The 20602-nt window shown below is 41.1% G+C and overlaps 1 protein-coding gene across 2 annotated transcripts in view; it reads right to left on the bottom strand.

Moving 5' to 3' along the window:
• The window catches only part of LOC140200752 (ankyrin repeat domain-containing protein 42-like), a 37246-nt gene extending 18565 nt beyond the window's left edge, over nt 1–18681 (bottom strand). Inside the window, exons 1-8 of one of the 2 annotated variants that reach the window (XM_072264344.1) lie at nt 18618–18681; nt 16234–16394; nt 14423–14530; nt 13720–13839; nt 12926–13061; nt 7443–7643; nt 7047–7172; nt 276–381 (exon numbers count right to left, since the gene is read on the bottom strand). In XM_072264344.1, the coding sequence (XP_072120445.1) occupies nt 276–381; nt 7047–7172; nt 7443–7643; nt 12926–13061; nt 13720–13839; nt 14423–14530; nt 16234–16394; nt 18618–18645 (986 nt within the window). In that variant the 5' untranslated portion in view covers nt 18646–18681. Of the gene's footprint in view, nt 1–275; nt 382–5171; nt 5242–7046; nt 7173–7442; nt 7644–12925; nt 13062–13719; nt 13840–14422; nt 14531–16233; nt 16395–18617 lie in introns of those variants that run through there. The other variant, XM_072264345.1, reaches the window with a different exon arrangement.
• Nucleotides 18682–20602: the final 1921 nt, after the last annotated feature.

Raw genomic sequence — 20602 nt, 5'->3', positions numbered from 1 at the left:
TGATTGGTATACCTTTAAGCAATTCACAGACAACACAGCAAGTCCAGTTGCCTTGATTTACTACTGCTGGATAAACAATGACCTGGATGACTAAGAACCTTCATTGACATCTAATTTCTTCTGCATTCTACCCTTAGTTCTTTCCTCCCTTCTGCACTTCCCCTGCATTTTAAACTTGATGTAAGTTTTGAATTTTTAAACTTTGAGGAAAGGTCACTGACTCTAAACATTAATTGTTTGCTCTATGTTGTCTCTGTACCTTCTGTCCTCATTACCTCTTAGCCACGTCCATCGGTGTCTCTTCAGCATCATTTTTAATATAGTGGTCTCCTCCCATTTCTATAAGCCATTGCAGGCAGCCAAGGTGACCTTGCCCAGCAGCTAAGAATTAGAATTGCAAGTGGCAGTCAGAAATATTTCAGTCCAGCCAATAAGAAAAAAGAAACATTTCAATTGGGTACAGGATTATTTGTTGCTCATGATACTTCCATTATTGCAGCTTTTTCTTGTATATTACATCACTGGTATTCAAATCAACAATAAAGAAACTCATTGTTCATAGCCTGCAGGTGAAAACTCTTCCAGCAAAGTTTTTGGAGAAACTCTGACAGAAGATGAATTTAAAACAAAAAATTGCAGGGTTGCTTTTGCTGCCTGGTAATTATTTTAAGACAGCTGTTTTCACATGCAGCTGAAACCTCCCAATATCCAGCTAAAATATTAAGCAAATACAAATAAAATGGTACTGTCTGTTAACCCCAATTAAACTATTTACTGAACAGCCACGAGTGATTCTATCGTTTACAAAGAGGCCCTGTCATGTATGTAAACCTTATCTGTGTATGGCCTAGCAGAATAGGCACATTTTCCCACCCCACCCCACTACCCATCTTCATCATCCAGCATGCTTTTCTAACGAACCATCCCTATATGATAAACCTGCTGGCTAATACCCCCTCAGCACATGTTCTCAGTAATTCCAAAGCCAGCAAACTGCCTCTGAATATGCATAACTGATACATATTAGTAAGGTCTGTTCATTTAAAAGGACGAACTAAATCTCCTACAGTAGCTCAAATATCCAACTGGATCTTCATCCAGGAATTAAAATTCCTCCTTTGTCCATTTTGTAAATGAATTAATTTATATCTGGTTTAGTATGAATGATTATAGGTTACATGATTGCACCAAAAAATAATAGAAACTGCTTGTTTCAATTTTCTATTACTTACCCGAGGAGAGAATTGTTCTAACAACACCCTCACACACTCAAATGTGTACAGGAATAAGAAATGGCCCATCAGACCCTCAAGTCTACTCTGTCACATAGCCGACAAACAAGAGAAAATTTGCAGTTGCTGGAAATTCAAGCAACACACACAAAATGCTGAAGGAACTCAGCAGGCCAGGCAACATCTATGGAAAAAGAGTACAGTCAATGTTTTGGGCTGAGAACCTTCATGAGTCTTGATGAAGGGTCTTAGCCTGAAACGTCTTCTGTACTCTTTTCCACAGATGCTGCCTGGCCTGCTGAGTTCCTCCAGCATTTTGTGTATGTTGCTTGGATCTGACAAAGCTGATCTGTACCTTTAACTCCATTATTCCACATTCCTCAGTAATTCCACATAAGAAATATCTAAAACTGGCTTGGACCTTCCAAGTAACCCAAAACCTCACAACACACTGGAGGAACTCAGCAGGTCGGGCAGCATCCGTGGAAACGACGTGTCGACGTTTCAGGCCGGAACCCTTCATCGGGACTGTAGAGGGAAGGGGCAGAGGCCCTATAAAGAAGGTGGGGGGGGGAGGGGGGGAAGGAGAAGGCTGGTAGGTTCCAGGTGAAAAACCAGTAAGGGGAAAGATAAAGGGGTGAGGGAGAGGAAGCAGGGAGGTGATGAGGCTAAACTCAGGTTGGAGGAACAACTCTTCATATACCGTCTAGGTAGTCTCCAGCCCCTTGGTATGAACATAGAATTCTCCAACTTCTGGTAATTCCCTCCCCCTCCCTTCCTCTATCCCTATGTCACTCTGCCCCCTCCCCCAGCTGCCTATCACCTCCCTCATGGTTCCTCCTCCTTCTACTACCCATTGTGTTTTCTCCTATTCCTTCTTCACCTTTCCTGCCTATCACCTCCCTGCTTCCCCTCCCCCACCCTTTTATCTATCCCCTTACTGGTTTTTCACCTGGAACCTACCAGCCTTCTCCTTCCCACCCTCCCCCCATCTTCTTTATAGGGCCTCTGCCCCTTCCCTCTACAGTCCTGACGAAGGGTTCCGGCCTGTAACGTCAACTCATCGTTTCCACGGATGCTGCCCAACCTGCTGAGTTCCTCCAGCGTGTTGTGAGTGTTGCTTTGACCTCAGCATCTGCAGAGCATTTTGTGATTACGACCCAACACCTGCAGCCATCTATGTGACGAAATTCTAAATCTTCAGTAACCTGAGATTGTGTTACCTGATTTAATTCCTTAGTAATTTTGTCCTAATGTAAATTAGTTCTTGTTCTTGATGGGCTCACTGGAAGAAATAGTTTTTTTACATATCTACCATTTCAAATTAGTTAACCACTTCAATCATACCAACACCCAATCTTTCAACCAATGGGGAGTGTTAGTTATAAACTGTCATAATACTGGTGGCCCACTTAGATCCCAGATAGTTTTAACCCTGTATACTTTTGAATTTGTACCGTATCCACTCCAGGACCAGTCTATCTTTCCCGAGCTTCAGTGGCTGAAACTACGCATAATGCTGAGTTGGCAGTTGACTAATGGTCAGTACGAGTGAAGGACAACTTCTGTCACTTTTTAATTCTGATAGCATACCTACTTCATGTTTATGGTATCATATTAATTTCTGCATCGGTCAAATACCAGTGAGGGAATTTCTCAGGTTATGGTACAGCAAGTTTATGCGAGAAGCCACACTAGTCCTGAAAATAAGCATTCATGCTGCTGTGGGAAGTAATTCACATTTAACTTGATTGACATCGATCATTAACATACATGTCAAAAAGTTGGTCTGTCTGTTCATCCAAATGGAACAAACATCCAGATTATTCCCACAACAGTAAATTCTGAAATATTTCCCTGTGGGTCCTCTGCAACTGGAAGGAGGCCTTAGATACTTCACTTTCTTACTAGAACTGGCAAACTGTTAAGATGCCCTGATACGCCACACGCTAAGAATATACACATCTGTGCATTAATAATGTACACAAGTCTTGCTTCAGTATTTAGTATAGAATAGTTTAAGCTACAAATAGTAATAAGTCTTTTCTTCTGTTAAGATCGCTCTTAAGAATTAGTAAAGCATGCATTTAGGTAATAAAATGTACGGAGTTCCTTTGAGTTATTTCAGTCAGGCAACGCTAAAAATACCTTGTTCTTACTTTATCATTGTGTCAGTTCCATGGAATGAAATCAAAATAAAAATATTTCAAAATATAAACTTTGTTATTACTCTACTACTTGAACCAAATACTCCTGGCGAGGGAAGAGATTGCTGAGCCTCTGGCTAGGATCTTTATGTCCTCATTGTCCACGGGAACGGTACCAGAGGATTGGAGGGAGGCGAATGTTGTCCCCTTGTCCAAAAAAGGTAGTAGGGATAGTCCAGGTAATTATAGACCAGTGAGCTTTACGTCTGTGGTGGGAAAGCTGTTGGAAAAGATTCTTAGAGATAGGACCTCTGGGCATTTAGAGAATCATGGTCTGATCAGGGACAGTCAGCATGGCTTTGTGAAGGGCAGATCGTGTCTAACAAGCCTGATAGAGTTCTTTGAGGAGGTGACCAGGCATATAGATGAGGGTAGTGCAGTGGATGTGATCTATATGGATTTCAGTAAGGCATTTGACAAGGTTCCACACGGTAGGCTTATTCAGAAAGTCAGAAGGCATGGGATCCAGGGAAGTTTGGCCAAGTGGATTCAGAATTGGCTTGCCTGCAGAAGGCCATGGTGGAGGGAGTACATTCAGATTGGAGGATTGTAACTACTGATATCCCACAAGGATCTGTTCTGGGACCTCTACTTTTCGTGATTTTTATTAACGACCTGGATGTGAGGGTAGAAGGGTGGGTTGGCAAGTTTGCAGACAACACAAAGGTTGGTGGTGTTGTAGATAGTGTAGAGGATTGTCAAAGATTGCAGAGAGACATTGATAGGATGCAGAAGTGCGCTGAGAAGTGGCAGATGGAGTTCAACCTGGAGAAGTGTGAGGTGGTACACTTTGGAAGGACAAACTCCAAGGCAGAGTACAAAGTAAATGGCAGGATACTTGGTAGTGTGGAGGAGCGGAGGGATCTCAGGGTACATGTCCACAGATCCCTGAAAGTTGCCTCACAGGTGAATAGGGTAGTTAAGAAAGCTTATGGGGTGGTAGCTTTCATAAGTCGAGGGATAGAGTTTAAGAGTCGCGATGTAATGATGCAGCTCTATAAAACTGTAGTTAGGCCACACTTGGAGTACTGTGTCCAGTTCTGGTCACCTCACTATAGGAAGGATGTGGAAGCATTGGAAAGGGTACAGAGGAGATTTACCAGGATGCTGCCTGGTTTAGAAAGTATGCATTATGATCAGAGATTAAGGGAGCTAGGGCTTTACTCTTTGGAGAGAAGGAGGATAAGAGGAGACATGATAGAGGTGTACAAGATAATAAGAGGAATAGATAGAATGGATAGCCAGCGCCTCTTCCCCAGGGCAACACTGCTCAATACAAGAGGACATGGCTTTAAGGTAAGGGCTTTAGAGGAAGGTTTTTTTACTCAGAGAGTGGTTGGTGCATGGAATGCACTGCCTGAGTCAGTGGTGGAGGCAGATACACTAGTGAAGTTTAAGAGACTACTAGACAGGTATCTGGAGGAATTTAAAGTGGGGGCTTATATGGGAGGCAGGGTTTGAGGGTCGGCACAACATTGTGGGCCGAAGGGCCTGTACTGTGCTGTACTATTCTATGTTCTATGATATAAGGATAGTGAAAGAATTCATCTCAGAGAATTAAGAATTAACCTACACTACTTCTATCCAAGTAATGCGAGGTGCTGATGATGTCTGTTGAAATGGTAAATTCTTGCTTCTTGGATTCCACCTCCAGTGCTCCAACCAGGACACATACCCCATCTCTGGCTGTGTCCTTAGAATCTACGCAAATCAGCTGGCAAGGGTCTTTAGGGACATTTCTAACCTCTCCTTGCTTCAATCTGAGGTTCCCAGCTGCTTCAAGACAACTACAATTCCGGTACCTAAAAAAAACAAGACAATTACTTCCACCTATTGGCTCTTACACCCACCATCATATTATGCTTCAAGAAGCTGGTCATGACATGCATTAACTGCAACCTCCCACACCCCTCCCATTAAGGTCATGCTCTTTTCTCACTGCTGCCATCAGGAAGGAGGTACAGGAGCCTTAGGTCCCACACCACCAGGTTCAGGAACAGTTATTGCCTTTCAGCCATCATGTCCTGAACCAGTGTGGATAACTTCACTCACCTCAACAATGAACTGCTTCCACAACCCAAGAACTCATATTCAAGGACTCTACAACTCACGTTCTCTGTATTATTTATTTTTTTTAACTATTATTATTTATTTATTTTACAGTTTGCCCTCTTGCACATTGGGTGTTTGTCAGTCTTTGTGTAGTTTTTCATTGATTTTATTGCACTTCTTTGTTCTACTGCAAATGCCTGCAAGAAAATAAATCTCAGGGTAGTATATGGTGACATATACGTACTTTGAAAATAAATTTACTGCGAACTCTGAACCACAACCCACTGCATTTCAACTAATACTGAAACAGGTCTACAGCAGATACCATCTCCTGGACCCCACACTCATCTTTGGTGCATCTGGACTGTAAAGACACATACGTTAGACTGTTGTTTATTAACTACAGCTCCACCTTCAATTCTATAATTCCAAGCAAACTCGTCTCCAAACTCCTGGACCTGGGACTCAATATTTCCCTTTTCAAATGGATCTTTGACTTCCTGACCGACAGACTGTAATTAGTAAGGATAGGCAGTAACACCTCCGCCATGGTTGTTCTCAGCACCGGTATCCCAGAATGCTGTGCCCTCGGCTTCCCACTTGTGACGGACTGCTTTAACTCCATGCACTACTTTGCAGGTATTGTCTCCGTAGTAGACGTATCTCAAATAACAATGAGTTGGAGTACAGGAAGAAGATAGACAGTCTAGTGACGTGGTGTCATGACAGCAGCTTCAATAGCAGCAAAATAAAAGAGCTGGTCATTGGCTTCAGGAGGGATGGCAGGGCACATGCTCCTGTTTACATCAATTATGCTGTTTATGTCTTTTAGGAAACATCTTAAAAGCTATAAAAGAGAACTTAGACAGGGAATACCCAGGCTCGATGCCTCAATACATATAACTTGTTGACTGACTAAATTTAGTGATATGCAAAATTAGAAAGACATGTATGTCTTTGGAGGTCTATAGGGTTAGAGTACCTACAGATATGAAAAATGGCTAGGCCACAGGTGAATTAAAAAGAGCTAGTATCTTAAAAATAATAAATAATATAAGAGAAAGAATGCAATGAGCTGCTCAGACCCCTTTGCCTACCCCTCTATTCAGTACTTTCACTGTTCTTTTATCTCAGCAGCACCTTCCTGCAATAATCACATATTATTCGATACAAAGGATAAAAATAAAATGAATAAGATTGCAAAGTAATGTTTTGATCATTTTCATCTTGCTCCCAAAATTATTTCTGCCTCAGCAACATCCCCAAAGCTCAAAGAGCACACATTCCGAATTAATGTAAAAATTTGCACTTCAACCAACCTCAGCCACCTTCAAGTTACTTCGGTGACAATTTTGTTGAACAGTGGGCAGATTTTAGCCGAATAGACTTTCTTGATCAATTTAGTATTTTGGGTGGCTTGTATCCTCACCAATCAGCACAAAAATAAAGGTTGCAGAACTAAAAGCCCTGTGATAATGATCTTGCAGTAAGCAACAATTGACCAAAATGATTTTTATTGACAACTCATGTTGTTGGACAAAGGATGGAGGCTGACCTTTATGCATGGGTGTGGAGCCTTTATCATCTCGCTCATTGATGTTAATAACTCTGGATTCCACTAGCTGTCGCAGAGCCTCGAGATCTCCTTTGAAAGCACTCACATGAGCTGGAAATGCAAGATCTGAAAATGGTACCAAAAAGGAAAAGGTTACCTGCAAACATGATTTTAAACATTTCAGAAAGTATCACCTTGCCCACTTAGCGATTACCTTTTGGATTTTTTTTCCTCTGAAGAACGTCCACTCTCCTCCTTATCATGTCATGCACACACTTCAGCTACTCCTGCATCCCCAAACTCTTGCCCACTGTTCCAGTACCTCAACACACACTCCCTCTGCTCCTGTTGTGTAACACATGCCTACTGTTAATATCAATCATTCACTTTGCGTACTTTCTTCATCATCTTGGTGATCCCGCTCGTGTTCCACAGCTGCAATATACTGTACTATGTTGTCCTTGTAGAACCTCTTTGCAAGGTCGTTGGGGATTTCACCTTGGTCATTCCTCGCTGTCAATATATGTGTCGTGCTTACTCCTTGACAGATAAGAAACTTAAAGCAGTGCAGATGTCCCTCCATTGCTGCAAGATGAGCTACAATACAAAGGGCAAAGAAAGGTACATTATAACCTTATTGCCTGGAAAATAACACAAATAAATTATTGTAGAAATAATGTTACATGTAATAAAGTATGCAATGATCCTTTGTATTTTAACACCGTAGTTGTTTTTGTTTGGCAAAATTTAACTTGGATTGGTTGTGGCAGAGATTTTCTGAGAAAGCTGATGCGAGTCACTCAGGATTTCTGTCTGCCTTACACAATGAGGAGGAGAAGATGGTGGCACAACGGCAGTGCATGCGGCCACTTCGGTGGTGATGTCTGTTATCTGTCAAGTAGGGGACAGTGCACAATTCTGATCTGATGGAGACAGGTGTGAGAGCACGGAGGAACATCTGGAAAACTTCTGAAATGCCCACTTCGCTGCCACTGCTACTGTGTGGTAACCGGAATCTCTGGAGCAGAAGGCCCGAAATCCTCGGTTTTGCGTGTTTCAGCAGCCGGGGCGAGGTCGAAGGCACTCGGGAGGCTGGTCGGAAGCTCGAAGTTTTTGGATGGATGGACTCAGTGTCGGCTGTGGTCGGCTGCTTCCAAGGCATCAGCAAGTTGACGGTGCCTGGAGGTTTATGGCAGGGAGTTTCTCCCTTTTGCCGCCTGCTATCGGGGACTTGGGAGTCGATCGACTCGGGACTTTGAGACTTCTTTTTTACTGTGCCCATGGTCTGTTCTTCATCAAATTATGGTATTGCTTTGCACTGCTGTAACTATATGTTATAATTATGTGGTTCTGTCAGTGTTAGTCTTTGGTTTGTCCTGTTTTCTGTGATATAACTCCGGAGAAACATTGTATCACATCTTAATGCATGTATGCATTTCTAAATGACAATAAAAGAGGACCGAGTGCTCTCATATCTAATCTAATTCAGATTCTTAGTTTTTTTTCCTCTCTTTGTGCCTTCAGTGGTTTGAACCTCAACAATAGCATTTGTTAGTTCTGACAGGGCCACATTAATGAGGCATTTCCTCCCCAAAAAAAAGTGAGCATGCAGAGTAGACCGATCCTGGTATCAATTGGAAAGCAAAGAAAATCCAATGCCCACATTGACATTTTAAACTTCAACACACTGCTCTTAAACCTCACACAGTTAAATATCTGTTCAGCAGCTCAAAGGACCAGCACCATTTGTAGGGATCATTAACTAGTTATGGCTTAGCTTCTGGTCTGCCAACTATTATGAGCTTTTGGAGAGAATAATCTGATTAGGGATAGTCACTATGGTTTTGTCAAGGGTAGTTCATGCTTTACGAGCCTGACTGAATTCTTTGAGGATGTAACAAAACACATTGATGAAGGTAGAGCAGTGGATGTAGTGCATATGGATTTCAGTACGTCATTTGATAAGGTTCCCCATTCAAGGCTCCTTTAGAAAGTAAGGAGGCATGGGATGCAAGGAGACCTTGCTTTGTGGATCCAGAATTGGCTTGACCACAAAAGGTCAAGGGTGGTTGTAGATGGTTCATATTCTGCATGGAGGATGGTGACCAGTGGTGTTCCACAGGGATCTGTTCTGGGACCCCTTCTCTTTGTGATTTTTATAAATAACCTGGGTGAAGAAGTAGAAGGGTGGGTTAGTAAGTTTGCTGATGACACAAAGGTTGGGGCTGTTGTGGATAGTCCGGAGGATTGTCAGAGTTTACAGTGGGACATCGATAGGATGCAGAACTGGGCTGAGAAGTGGCAGATGGAGTTCAACCCAGATAAGTGTGAAGTGGTTCATTTTGGTAGGTCAAATTTGAAGACAGAATAGAATATTAATAATAAGACACTTGACAGTGTGGAGAATCTGAGAGATTTTGGGGTCCGTGTCCATGGGATATTCAAAACTGCTGCGCAGGTTGACAGTGTTGTTAAGAAAGCTTTTGGCATTCATCGACCATGAGATTGCGTTCAAGAGCTGAGAGGTAATGTTACAGCTATGTAAGGCCTTGGTCAGACCCCACGGAGTACTGTGCTCAGTTCTGGTCACCTTACTACAGGAAAGATGTGGATACTATAGAGAGAGTGCAGAGGAAATTTACAAGGATGTTGGCTGGATTGGAGGGAATAACTTATGAGAACAAGTTGAGTGAACTTGGCCTTCTCTCCTTGGAGTGACAGAGGATGAAAGGTGACCTGATAGAGGTGTAGAAGATGATAAGGGGCATTGACAGTGTGGATAGTCAAAGGCTTTTTCCCAGGGCTGAAATTGCTAACATGAGGGGGCACAGTTTTAAGGTGCTTGGAACCGAGGGGATATCAGGGTAAGTTTTTCCACACAGAGGGTGGGGGGTGCGTGGAATGCACCGCCGGTGACGGTAGTGGAGGCAGATACAATGTTTTTTTACGAGCCTGTTGGATAGGTACATGGAGCTTAGAAAAATAGAGGGCTATGGGCTAGGGAAATTCTAGACAGTTTCTAGAGTAGGTTACATGGTTGGCATAACATTGTGGGCCAAAGGGCCTGTAATGTGCTGTAGATTTCTATGTTCCACCCACACACTACTTTGCAGGTGCTGCACATCAGTACAGCTTAATGCCAAAAGTAACAGGTGTCACATTCCTGTCAATGCCTTGTGCAAATATTGGCAATGATTCATGCAGATCATTACACTACGCCCTGCCAGCCTTCACTTAGAGTTAGTGAGTTCTCCCAGTTATGTTTGAAGCAATCAGGCAATCCAAACAGTGGCTACTGGGTGACAAAAATAGCCTTTATCAATGTTATAAACCCATGAACTTATGTACATGATGAAAGCCATGCCAGCACATGATCTGTCATTAAGTACACCACTGGCAGAGGATGGAGGTCAGGGTGACAGGTGCTGATGATGGTCCAGCGATCCCCGTGGTCAAGGACAGAGGTCAGTGGGCCCAAAGGATGAAGGCGTCTGACTACCCCCCAAGTTCGGTGAGTCCAGGAGTCAGAGGTCAGTGCAGAGTGGGTCCAGAAGCCAAAGGTCAGTCGGCAGGTCAGGAGGCACCTGGATGTCACAATCCAGTGATCCCCGAGATCCTGATGTCACAATCCAGTGATCCCCGAGATCTGCTAAACGTTGTGGGCATGTTATATTGGCACAGGAAGCATGGCAACACTTGCGGGTTGCCCTCACCACATCCTCAGGTGGTGTTGGTTATTTATGCAACCGATGCATTTCACTTACAGTATGTTTTAATGTACATATGACTAATCTAACACTGCAAAATCTGTGTCTGGTTGAACTGCCCGGTGGGCCACTCGAGAATTCAATACAACAGGTATGAAGATTAATGGAGGTCTGGCAGATGCTGTACAGCCTGACCATTATGAAGGCTGGACTGTTCTCATCATGAATACCTTGTTCTGCTCTATTTCAAAACTTGCTCTCAATCCCTTGACTGCCATCTTTCTCACACCTTTTACACTGCTTTTACTTTGATCTTTGTCCTCTTCTGTTCCGGTCCCAGCGCCCCCCATCCTCCTTTTGCTGACAAGAGAAAGACGTGCTCAATGATGACATCAGATGTAGGTGGTGCACACTGGTGGGACGTACTGGCAAATTAATTGAAGCTGCACCTGGCCTGAGCGATTGCTCTGCAAATGTGTGTCCAAAACAGTTAGGCTAATGTGATTTAAGCACGGCTGCATGAGGGTTTGGTCCACTGCTTTACTTTTGAACTTGTGTTGGTCAGTGGATTGTAATAAATCTAATCAGGATCTGTCTGAATTTCCATGCCCCTCCTTACCCCTGCAATGCTGGGGCCAATTGTACTGTACCCTAATCCTAATCTGAATGCTGCAACTTGGCCTCAGCGTCCCAATAGGTCCAGCAATCATCCAATGGACTATAATCAGCCACTGATGTTAAAATTATAAGACAAGTGCAAAGAAGACTTAGAAGCACGCTGCGAGGACTTGAGGGAAAGGCTGGGCAGGCTATATTACCTGGTACATGGGAGACAGAGTGGAGACCTCATAGAGGTGAATAAAATCATAAGGAACCTAGAAAGAGCAATTGCACATAGTTCTCTGTCCCAGGGAACTTGAATCAGAAACTAGAAGGCAAAGGTCTAAGATAAGAAGAGGAAAAACTTAAAAAGGACCTGTGGGCCAACTTCTTCATTCAACGGTAGTGCCTACATGGAATAAGATGCCAGAAAACGAAGTGGAAACAGGTGCAATAACAATATTAATAGGACAAGTATGTGAACAGAAAAGGCTTAGAGGGATATTAGCCAAAGTTACTAATTTATGTTGGTACAGACAAGTGAGGTTGAAGTGTCTTTTTCTTTGCTGTATGACTCTAACAGCAGGAATAAGGGAAAGAGGGGAAAGGCAGAAACTAGACAGATCATTTCTGCCCAAACTGTTCATGAAGGACTCACGAAATGAAAGAGAATTTACAATACCTAGCGTTCCCATTCACTAACAGTCTCACCCCTTACCTTCTTTCACAAAATATAATGCCAAAAGATAAAATCACAACATTCCATTTTGCTACAAAGTTACTTCTTGACTGCTGTAAATTTCCTTAGTCTGGTTTCTCTGTAATTTGCCTCTCGGTTTGTTTACACATTGCTAAGTGGTTGCAACCTGGCTAGTGGAAAGGTCCTGCAGGTGTGGTTGAAATCATTGGTTTGGCTGCGCTGTCAAGAAGCTTTGGAGAATTGTTGCTGTGCATTTTAGATGCGGTCACAGTGCCTTGGTGATGGAGGAAATGAATATGTAGGTTATCAAGCCAGCTATTTTGTTCTATATGGTATCAAGCTTTTTGAGTGCTGCTAGATATTATAATTTCTGACTTGTACATGCCAGTGGTGTACTTAATGACAGTTCAAGTGGAAGAGGGAGATGAATCAATCACCCACAGCATTACTATTCCTTGACCTGTTCTCTTATCCACACCTCCTGTGCAGCTGGTCCAGTTAAATTTCAACTCATTTTCATGCTGGGCTGTAGGATCTGTATCATATCACTGAACATCAAATAGAGAAAGTTGGATTCTCTCAATGGAGATTGTCACAGTCCAACAATGTACCAGAAGGTAGGTTTGTTGGTCATCGGAAATTGTCCCATGATTAGGCTAGGATTAAATCAGGGGATTGCTGGGAGACACAGCCGAAGGGCATATTCCCTGATGTATCTCAATAAAAAGTAAAATTAAAAATGTGCTTTTGACAAAAGCCTTACAGATTAAATTGTAGTCGAATGACTTCATATTTGATTGGCACTTGTGAGAATTGAGCATTTCTTACCAGTGGCAACTACCTATGTCTGAGAGATTAAAGCAGTTGCATACCTGGTAAGTTCCCATCCTGATCCACTTCATTCACATCTGCTCCCCACCTGACCAGAAGTTGCAAGCAGCCCAGCCTTCCATGGAAGGCAGCGTAGTGAACTGCCCTCCAACTGTTTTTATCGGCCGGATTAGTACCCTGAGTATAAACAAATAGAAAAAAAGTTGACTTATAGCTCCGAAATCAGTAAATGCAGACTGTGTGTTGTATGTGTATTCATATCCCAAATTCATGATAAAATAAAATAATATAGGGCTTTCCACTTTGGTCAGTATTCAAATTATCCAATCATTTTAATGTCTCAATGTAAATTTAATTCAGCAATAACAAAAGCAAATAATTTCATCTGTTTTTATTATTATCTCTAAGGTGTAAGTTTGTCTTTCCATTCAGATTTTTGATATTTATTCACTCACAGGATACATTTGTTATCCATCCTTGACTGCAAGCCGACTGAGAGGCTTGCTACTTATCTGTGCATTTAACACCACATTTCACCAAGACCTGGTGAAGGTTTGAAAATGAATAGCCAACAAGATGGGTTTTTAATGATAATCTGTTCCTACCTCATGGTCACCTTTACACTGTTTTCTTTTATGTATAATTATCTCAAATTTATTGATGATAAAATTGAAATTCCCAGCTGGCATGGTGGAATTCAAATTCACATCTCTAGATGAAAGGTACATGCCTCAGGCTACCAGACCACTAATGTAACCATCATGCTACTGCGTTCCCAAAAATTCCCATCCTCCTCTTGAGACATGAATATCAATCAGTCCTGACAGGTAATTACCACACCGCTGCGAAGAAGCGTCTGAAGAGTGTACGAGTGTCCATGTGAAGCAGCCAGGTGCAATGGAGTACAGCCTCTATCATCCTTCACTGTTAAATTTGCACCATTTATTATCAAGGCCTGAGGAGAAAATCACATAGCCAGCTTAGACTGCTTTCATGATAAAACCTGAAATCATCTCAAGACTTCACAAAGCAGATACAATGTTGAGAAACATCACTTCTGGGAGTGAGCCTAACTCAGATTGGTAACAAAAAGTTGCAAGTTAAACTCTTGATGAACATCCTTCAGAATGATAAACCATGATCCAAATCTCAAAAGATGGATTCTGTGGGTATTTGTATGGATTTTCACACTAACCACCATTCATTCTGATAAGATGTATTGATAACTTAATATACGAGTTGCAGTTACCTAGATTTGCCTCCTAGGGAAAAGAACAGAGGGTTACTAAGTCAAGTTTATCAACATCTATATGATCTTCCATATTGCTGTTTATAAACAATGATTAAAGATAAAGGATGCTGCACTATTATGGCCAACAGAGATATTACCTTCATTCCCTCAGTCTGTTGAAATAAAATTTTTGATGTGAAGACTACTGCACTATTTAGTCACCTGTCTCCTCTCTCTAGTACTATAAAATACCAAAATTATTTTAAATATTTATTTTAGAAGAATATAAACAATTGAGATACTTTACCTGCATACAGGCATCACGGCCCCTAATGGCTGCAATGTGGGCTGCAGTCCAGCCCCTGGGAGTTACATTTGTCATATCCGCACCATGCCATAGCAACCAATGCAGGCACTGCAACATATCAAATGAATCATAAATATCCTGCTCCTTTAACTGTGCCAATTTACAAAGATCTGAATAGTTATTACAATTAATTATGAAAAACCAAGGTGGTCGAAGAGAAAATAAAGTATTATTGCAGGACCTTCTATATCATACTGTATCTCAAAGCTTTCACTTTCTTACTCAGCTTCTCAGTGAATGCATTTAACATATGTAACACTAGCTTTTATTTCCACTCTTTAACAACGTTAGGCAGAAACACTGAAAACAGAAGGCACTCAGTAACTGGAAATGAGCAAGATACGTGAGTAAGTACTATTAGTTTATTAGCTTGCTTTTACTGTGAAATACACGGGTAGTAGTAAAACTGACAGCATCTCTGAAGAGTTAAGGTTTATTTCTTCTACAATGACCTAAAATAAGTCTTAAGATGGATAAAAAGAGAAGAAATGAACAGAAGGCAGATGAGACTGAAATATAAGAGTGGTAGTGCTAGGTAGTAATGGAACTGTTAACCTTATTTAGGACAACCTTTAATAAACTCCAAGTCTCTCGCTATTTAGTCACAATCTCTGCACTTTTCTTTTGCTTTCATTTTGATTTTCACATGGCTTTGCTAAAACTTCTGCGTTAGTTTCTTTCTGACCACATTATGTATTTAATATTCCAAGAATATTCGAGAATGAACTAAATGCACTTTCCCAAGATCAAGATGCACAAACTGGGAGAAGAAAGGAGTCCAGAGTTGTCAGAACCACTTCCTGCAGTCTCAGGGTTAACTCCTACAACCACCATGGAGGGGGACCCAGAATCTGAAAGTGACATCCTTTGTCAAGAAAGACATTATCCCACAACAGTAAGAAAGCCTCCACAGCAATTAAATTTTTAGGCCTGAATAGGACCATTTAAAATTTACTATGCTGTGGATGTCTGTATGATATTGTATTTTATGGTCCACTGTGTATATAGTTGAGATGCATGCTATATTAAGTTAGAATTTAAAGCCAAGCAGGGAGGAATGCTGTGTATTTAATACTTCAATAATGTTTGAGTAATCCTGTCTATATATATATATTTTTTTTAGTTTGATTAAGCATTCTTGTTTAAGTATTTCATTATGCATTACATGGATAAATGTGAATTACATACGTCATTCTACCACATGATACATGCATGTGTCACTTAAAGTAAACACACAAAGTTAGCCTCACATTTCAGACTCCCGTATCTTCCTTTGAATTAGTTTAATGTTTTGAAGTTACAAAACATAACAACATGGTACACAGGATTTTACAGGAACACAATGAAGGGGGAGGGGGAAACTGAAAATCAAGGGCATCTGGGTCACTGCAGTTGGAGAAAGATTAAAACAACTTGCTGTCGAGCAGCAGACCATGGAATACTCTTGTACTCTGGGAAACAATCCTGCTCAACAATGCCAGCAGTCATTAACAGCAAAACAATTATTCCCAGGATCTGGCAGCAACTGTCTCCATAACCTGCTTACTTGAACCCAGGAAAATGAGCCCATAACCGTTATAGACAAACTGTTGCTAAGCTGTTATATGGTGGCTCAATTAAAGCCACAGGAGACAGGTGCAGAATTAGACTATTCAGCCCATCTGAATGCTGCGCTACTCAATCATGGCTGATTTATTTTCTCCTCAATGCACCATATTTATCTGCTGATACACTGGCAAATAACATTTCACCTCTAAACTATCAGAGAGTGCTGCCCATTGCAATGGAGTAAATTTGTGAATGGGATCCACTTCGTTAATGCCAGCTCCATTTTTCACCATCAACTCAAGTTCCGCCACATTGCCAGCTTTAACCGCATCATGAATACTGATGAAGCACTTCTTCCTGGCATCTGTTAAACAACATTCGAAAATAAAATTAACGCAATGGCAATTGAGAATAACAACATCATTTCAATATTACTGGCTCCTTAGCACTTATAAAATATAGAGAATAACAATTGCCTCTCATTTCTTTAGAACTTTTCAGGAAGGGTGGACAAGCACCAGAAACAGCTTGAAAATAATTGAGGAATGGTAGAGGATGTAAAGACCAATCATGGATTTTTAACGGTAGTAGTACTGCAACAAGAGATATATTAAGCAACACACACAAAATGCTAGGGGGATTCAGCAAGTCAGGCAGCATCTATGGAGGGGAATAAACAAGCAATGTTTTGGGCTGAGATCACAAGAGGGAAGGGGGCAGAAACCAGAATAAGAAGATGAAGAGGGGGAGGGGGAAGGTAAGGAATAGCAGCTGGCAGGTGATAGGTGAGACCAGGAGAGGGGGTAGATGGGTAGGTGAGGGAGAAGGGATGAATTAAAGTAGCCGGTAGATGATAGGTGAAAGAAGCAAAGAGCTGAAAAAGAAAGAATGTAATAGGAGAGGACAGTGGACCATGAAAGAAAGGGAGGGAGGAGAGGCACGGGGGAGAGGAGATGAAAGGTGACGAGATGAGAAGGAGTGAGAGGGAAAACCAGACAAGGGAATATAAAAAAAGAGAAGGGCAAAGGGCAGAACTTCCCAGAAGTTAGAGGCGACATCAAGGTTGGAGGGAACCCAGACAGAACGTGATGTCTTACTACTCTTACATGAGTAGGGCAGTTGAGAATAGCAACATCATTTCAACATCACTGGTTTCCTTTGCATTTATAAAACATAGATTATTTGTAAAATAATTGACTATTAGATTCCTTCGTCATCAATATTTTAGCTCTTCCACTTATCACCTCCCATCTTCTTACTTCAAACCCCTCTTCCCCCTCACTTGGTTTCACATATCATTTACCTACCAGCTTGCACTCCCTCCCTTCCTCCCCCACCTTCAAATTCTGGCTTCTGTCCCATTCCTTTCCAGTCCTGATGAAGGGTCTAAGCCAAAAACATCAACTGTTTGTTCCCTTCTATAAATGCTGCCTGACTTGCCGAATTTAGCATTTTGCAGCACCTTGTATGTGTTGCTCAGATTTCTAGCATCTGTGGAATCTGGCGTGTAAGAGATATATTAATGTAGAGATCAGGGAAACATTCAGCAGTAAATCCAAATTAAGTGAGATTTTATTAATTTTCACAGAAATAATTGAGGTGGGAGAAAATAAATTAATTCAAGTAACAAATCTATTTAGATTATTGATCAATTTAGCAGTATCCTGGAATGATTAGTTTCAAAAACAACAAACAATATCGTCATGCTTGATTTAGTAAAAAAAAACGAATGAATTGTTAAGTCATCTGCAAGAAACAAGCTGTGAACTGGGTATCCAAGGCTGAATTTGATACATAATTTGAGTTGGAGAAGTAGGGTCAAAAGTCAGAATTACGAAATCCATATCAAAAATAGACAGAGGGGAGTATTCAAATGAGATACAATATTGAACCAGCGTATATCCGAGGGTTGCATAGTGGTGCAGCCCCACCGCTCGATTAATTTTAAATATCGATTAAGATTCGATTAATTTTAAATATCGCATAAATTGCACTCTAAAGCCTATCACGGTTACTGTCGCATTTTAAACTGAAGTTCAGCATCCCATCCTGGAAAATCTCATCAGGACCTTCTGCGCACCAGTCCATTTATTTCTTTCGAGTATACTTTTTGAATTTTCTGTTCTTAAAATACTAATAGCCTGTATAGACCTGAGGAGAGCTAAGGTACCGGTGACCCCTGTTTCCATCTAGGGGGTCAGTGTAACGAAAACCAGTTTCCCCCGTGATCAGTAAAGCATGACTATGACTATTTTCATTGATCCATAACTGCAGCAAGACACAAGACAGGAGCTCAACAAGGGTGTATCATAAACCAAATCTAACATCAAGTCGCAAAGTGAGCAATTAAAAAAGTAACACACCCTAAATCAAACACGCAATTTTTAATGAGGGCGATATTGAGAATCAAGTAATTTCAGACCTCCTTTATCCAAACAAAGACTTAAAGAGATAACTTGTAGAAAAAGCAAGTTGCTTCACCAACACAGCGTCGCGTTACAAATCATAAAACATATTGAGGACACATTCCTTTCAGTCAGTAGCATTAGAGAACGCAACGCCTGTAATTTCCGCTGGATAACTTTACCTAGAGCTGTGCCGGAATCTGCCGGCATTGCTGTACTCAACCCTAAACCAGGCGGAGATGGAGACTTGATTAGCAACAGCATAAACTTCCGGTGTTACCCAGATCAATTACGACAAATAACGCTTTAATTTCCGGAGGAAACAGCCTTTGAATTGTCTTTGGGTATAAAGAGAGATTATACCTTAGAATAGGAGAACATGCTAGTAGTATGGGTTTGCTGGATTGTACTGTAGCTTTTTCGGTAACACTACCGTGGTTTTTTTCGAATGACTTTAGTTGATTTTAGGTTACACAATTCAATGATTCTGATATGTCCGAGAGTCCTTTGGTTCACATATGTTAAGGAAAGTTATCATGATAGGTTAACTATCTTTACTGATGGATTAAAAGATAATTTAACTGAGAATGTTGGTGTGGCTGTTTTTGTGCCTGAATTACAGATAACAATAAAGAAACGTCTTGCTAACCATTTATCAGTATATACAGCAGATTTAGTAGTCATCATTTTGGTTTTTAGAGTGGGTGGAGGAAATTTGTCGTTGCAAAGTTGTAACTTGTTCAAATTCTTTCCCGGTTTTGATTAGTCTTAAAACAGGTCATTCTAGCAGTAGGTCAGATTTACTGCTGGAAGCTCTTCAAACTTTATTTCATATTCAAAGTATTAGTTTACTTGTCTCTTCTTATGGATCCCTACACAAGTTCAGCTGTGGATATAGATCTTCCACTTAGCAAATCAGAAGCTAGGGTGTTGGTGTGGCTAAGAATTAGAGGATTAGATTTGTGGGATAGTGGCATAAGGGGAGACACCTTTACAGAATATATAAAACAGTTGGATTGATGGGAAAAGGGGTGAAACAAGGGAAGGAATTATATTGACATGACTTAGAATTGGACATACTATGCTCAATTATTCCTTGTATTTTGTTGAAACCATCACTCTGGGGTGTGTAGGTTTTGTCATTCTGAAACAGTTGAAGAAATTCTATTACAATGTGGAGCATATAAGGTTGAAAGAAATCAAATGGAGGCTGCACTATTGTCTTTGGGGGTTGATAGTTTTCATTCTAAGTTTTGGAAGTGACCTTAAGGTTTTATTTTCTAACTCTCTACACTCCAGTCCAGTTAGTGGTGGTAATGCACCTTTAAGTTGGACTGCCAACTGCCATTAAAAGTCAGAAGAAGAATGGGAGAACAGGGGGAGCAACATTTTGTTGGCCGACTGTTAGTTTTCCGTGGAGAAGAGCAATAGCAAATCGGAGGTCAGTAAAAGGGAAGGAAAATGTGGGTTCAAGGAGGGGGGAGGAGGAAGAGGGAGTGAGTAAAGTGTTTGAAGGGTATGTGTGATTTTGAAACAAAATAGCAGACCCAATATAAATATATATATATATTTCTACCAAGTTATCTCTCTGCCTCCTCCACTGCAAGGACTATCCAGTTTGTCCCCTACCTGAAATATACCACCCAGGCAAGTCTCCTGTGCACACTCTCCAATGCAATCACATCCTTCTGTAATGCGGTGACACTTTACTCAGGTATTATTGGCCATGAACACATAGATTTAGTTAGTTACTAGCATCTGAAATATATTATGTATTATTTTGGTACTTAAATATGCAAATAATGGGACTCAGATGTGCACAGGGTTTCCATTGAATCAATATCTGTATCCAGCAGTCGATTTTCTGTATAGAAATAATGTTTCTGTGTTAAACTTCAAAATGGTTTGCTGACTAAGACCATGCTCTTCTCTTTGTGCACATGTAAAGAAAATGTGATTGAGGAACAAGTGTGAGTTATCAGAATCCAGTTATTTGGCAATGTCAAGAGGACCGAGAATTGTCAAGTTAGTTGTGGCAGTTTATGGGCTTGTAGTGTTTTCTTATTATTAAGCCATTTACTGAAATGGAGGAAAAAGAGCTGACAAAATTTAAGGAAGAATTGGATATGGACGGTGTATGTGAAAGTGAGAGCAGGCTGGGAATTGG

Source organism: Mobula birostris, chromosome 7 (genome assembly GCF_030028105.1).
Source record: "Mobula birostris isolate sMobBir1 chromosome 7, sMobBir1.hap1, whole genome shotgun sequence".
In the NCBI taxonomy this organism is placed as follows: Eukaryota; Metazoa; Chordata; class Chondrichthyes; order Myliobatiformes; family Myliobatidae; genus Mobula; species Mobula birostris.
Note: the sequence above shows the minus strand (reverse complement) of the source record. Positions and strands in the feature narration are given on the sequence as shown.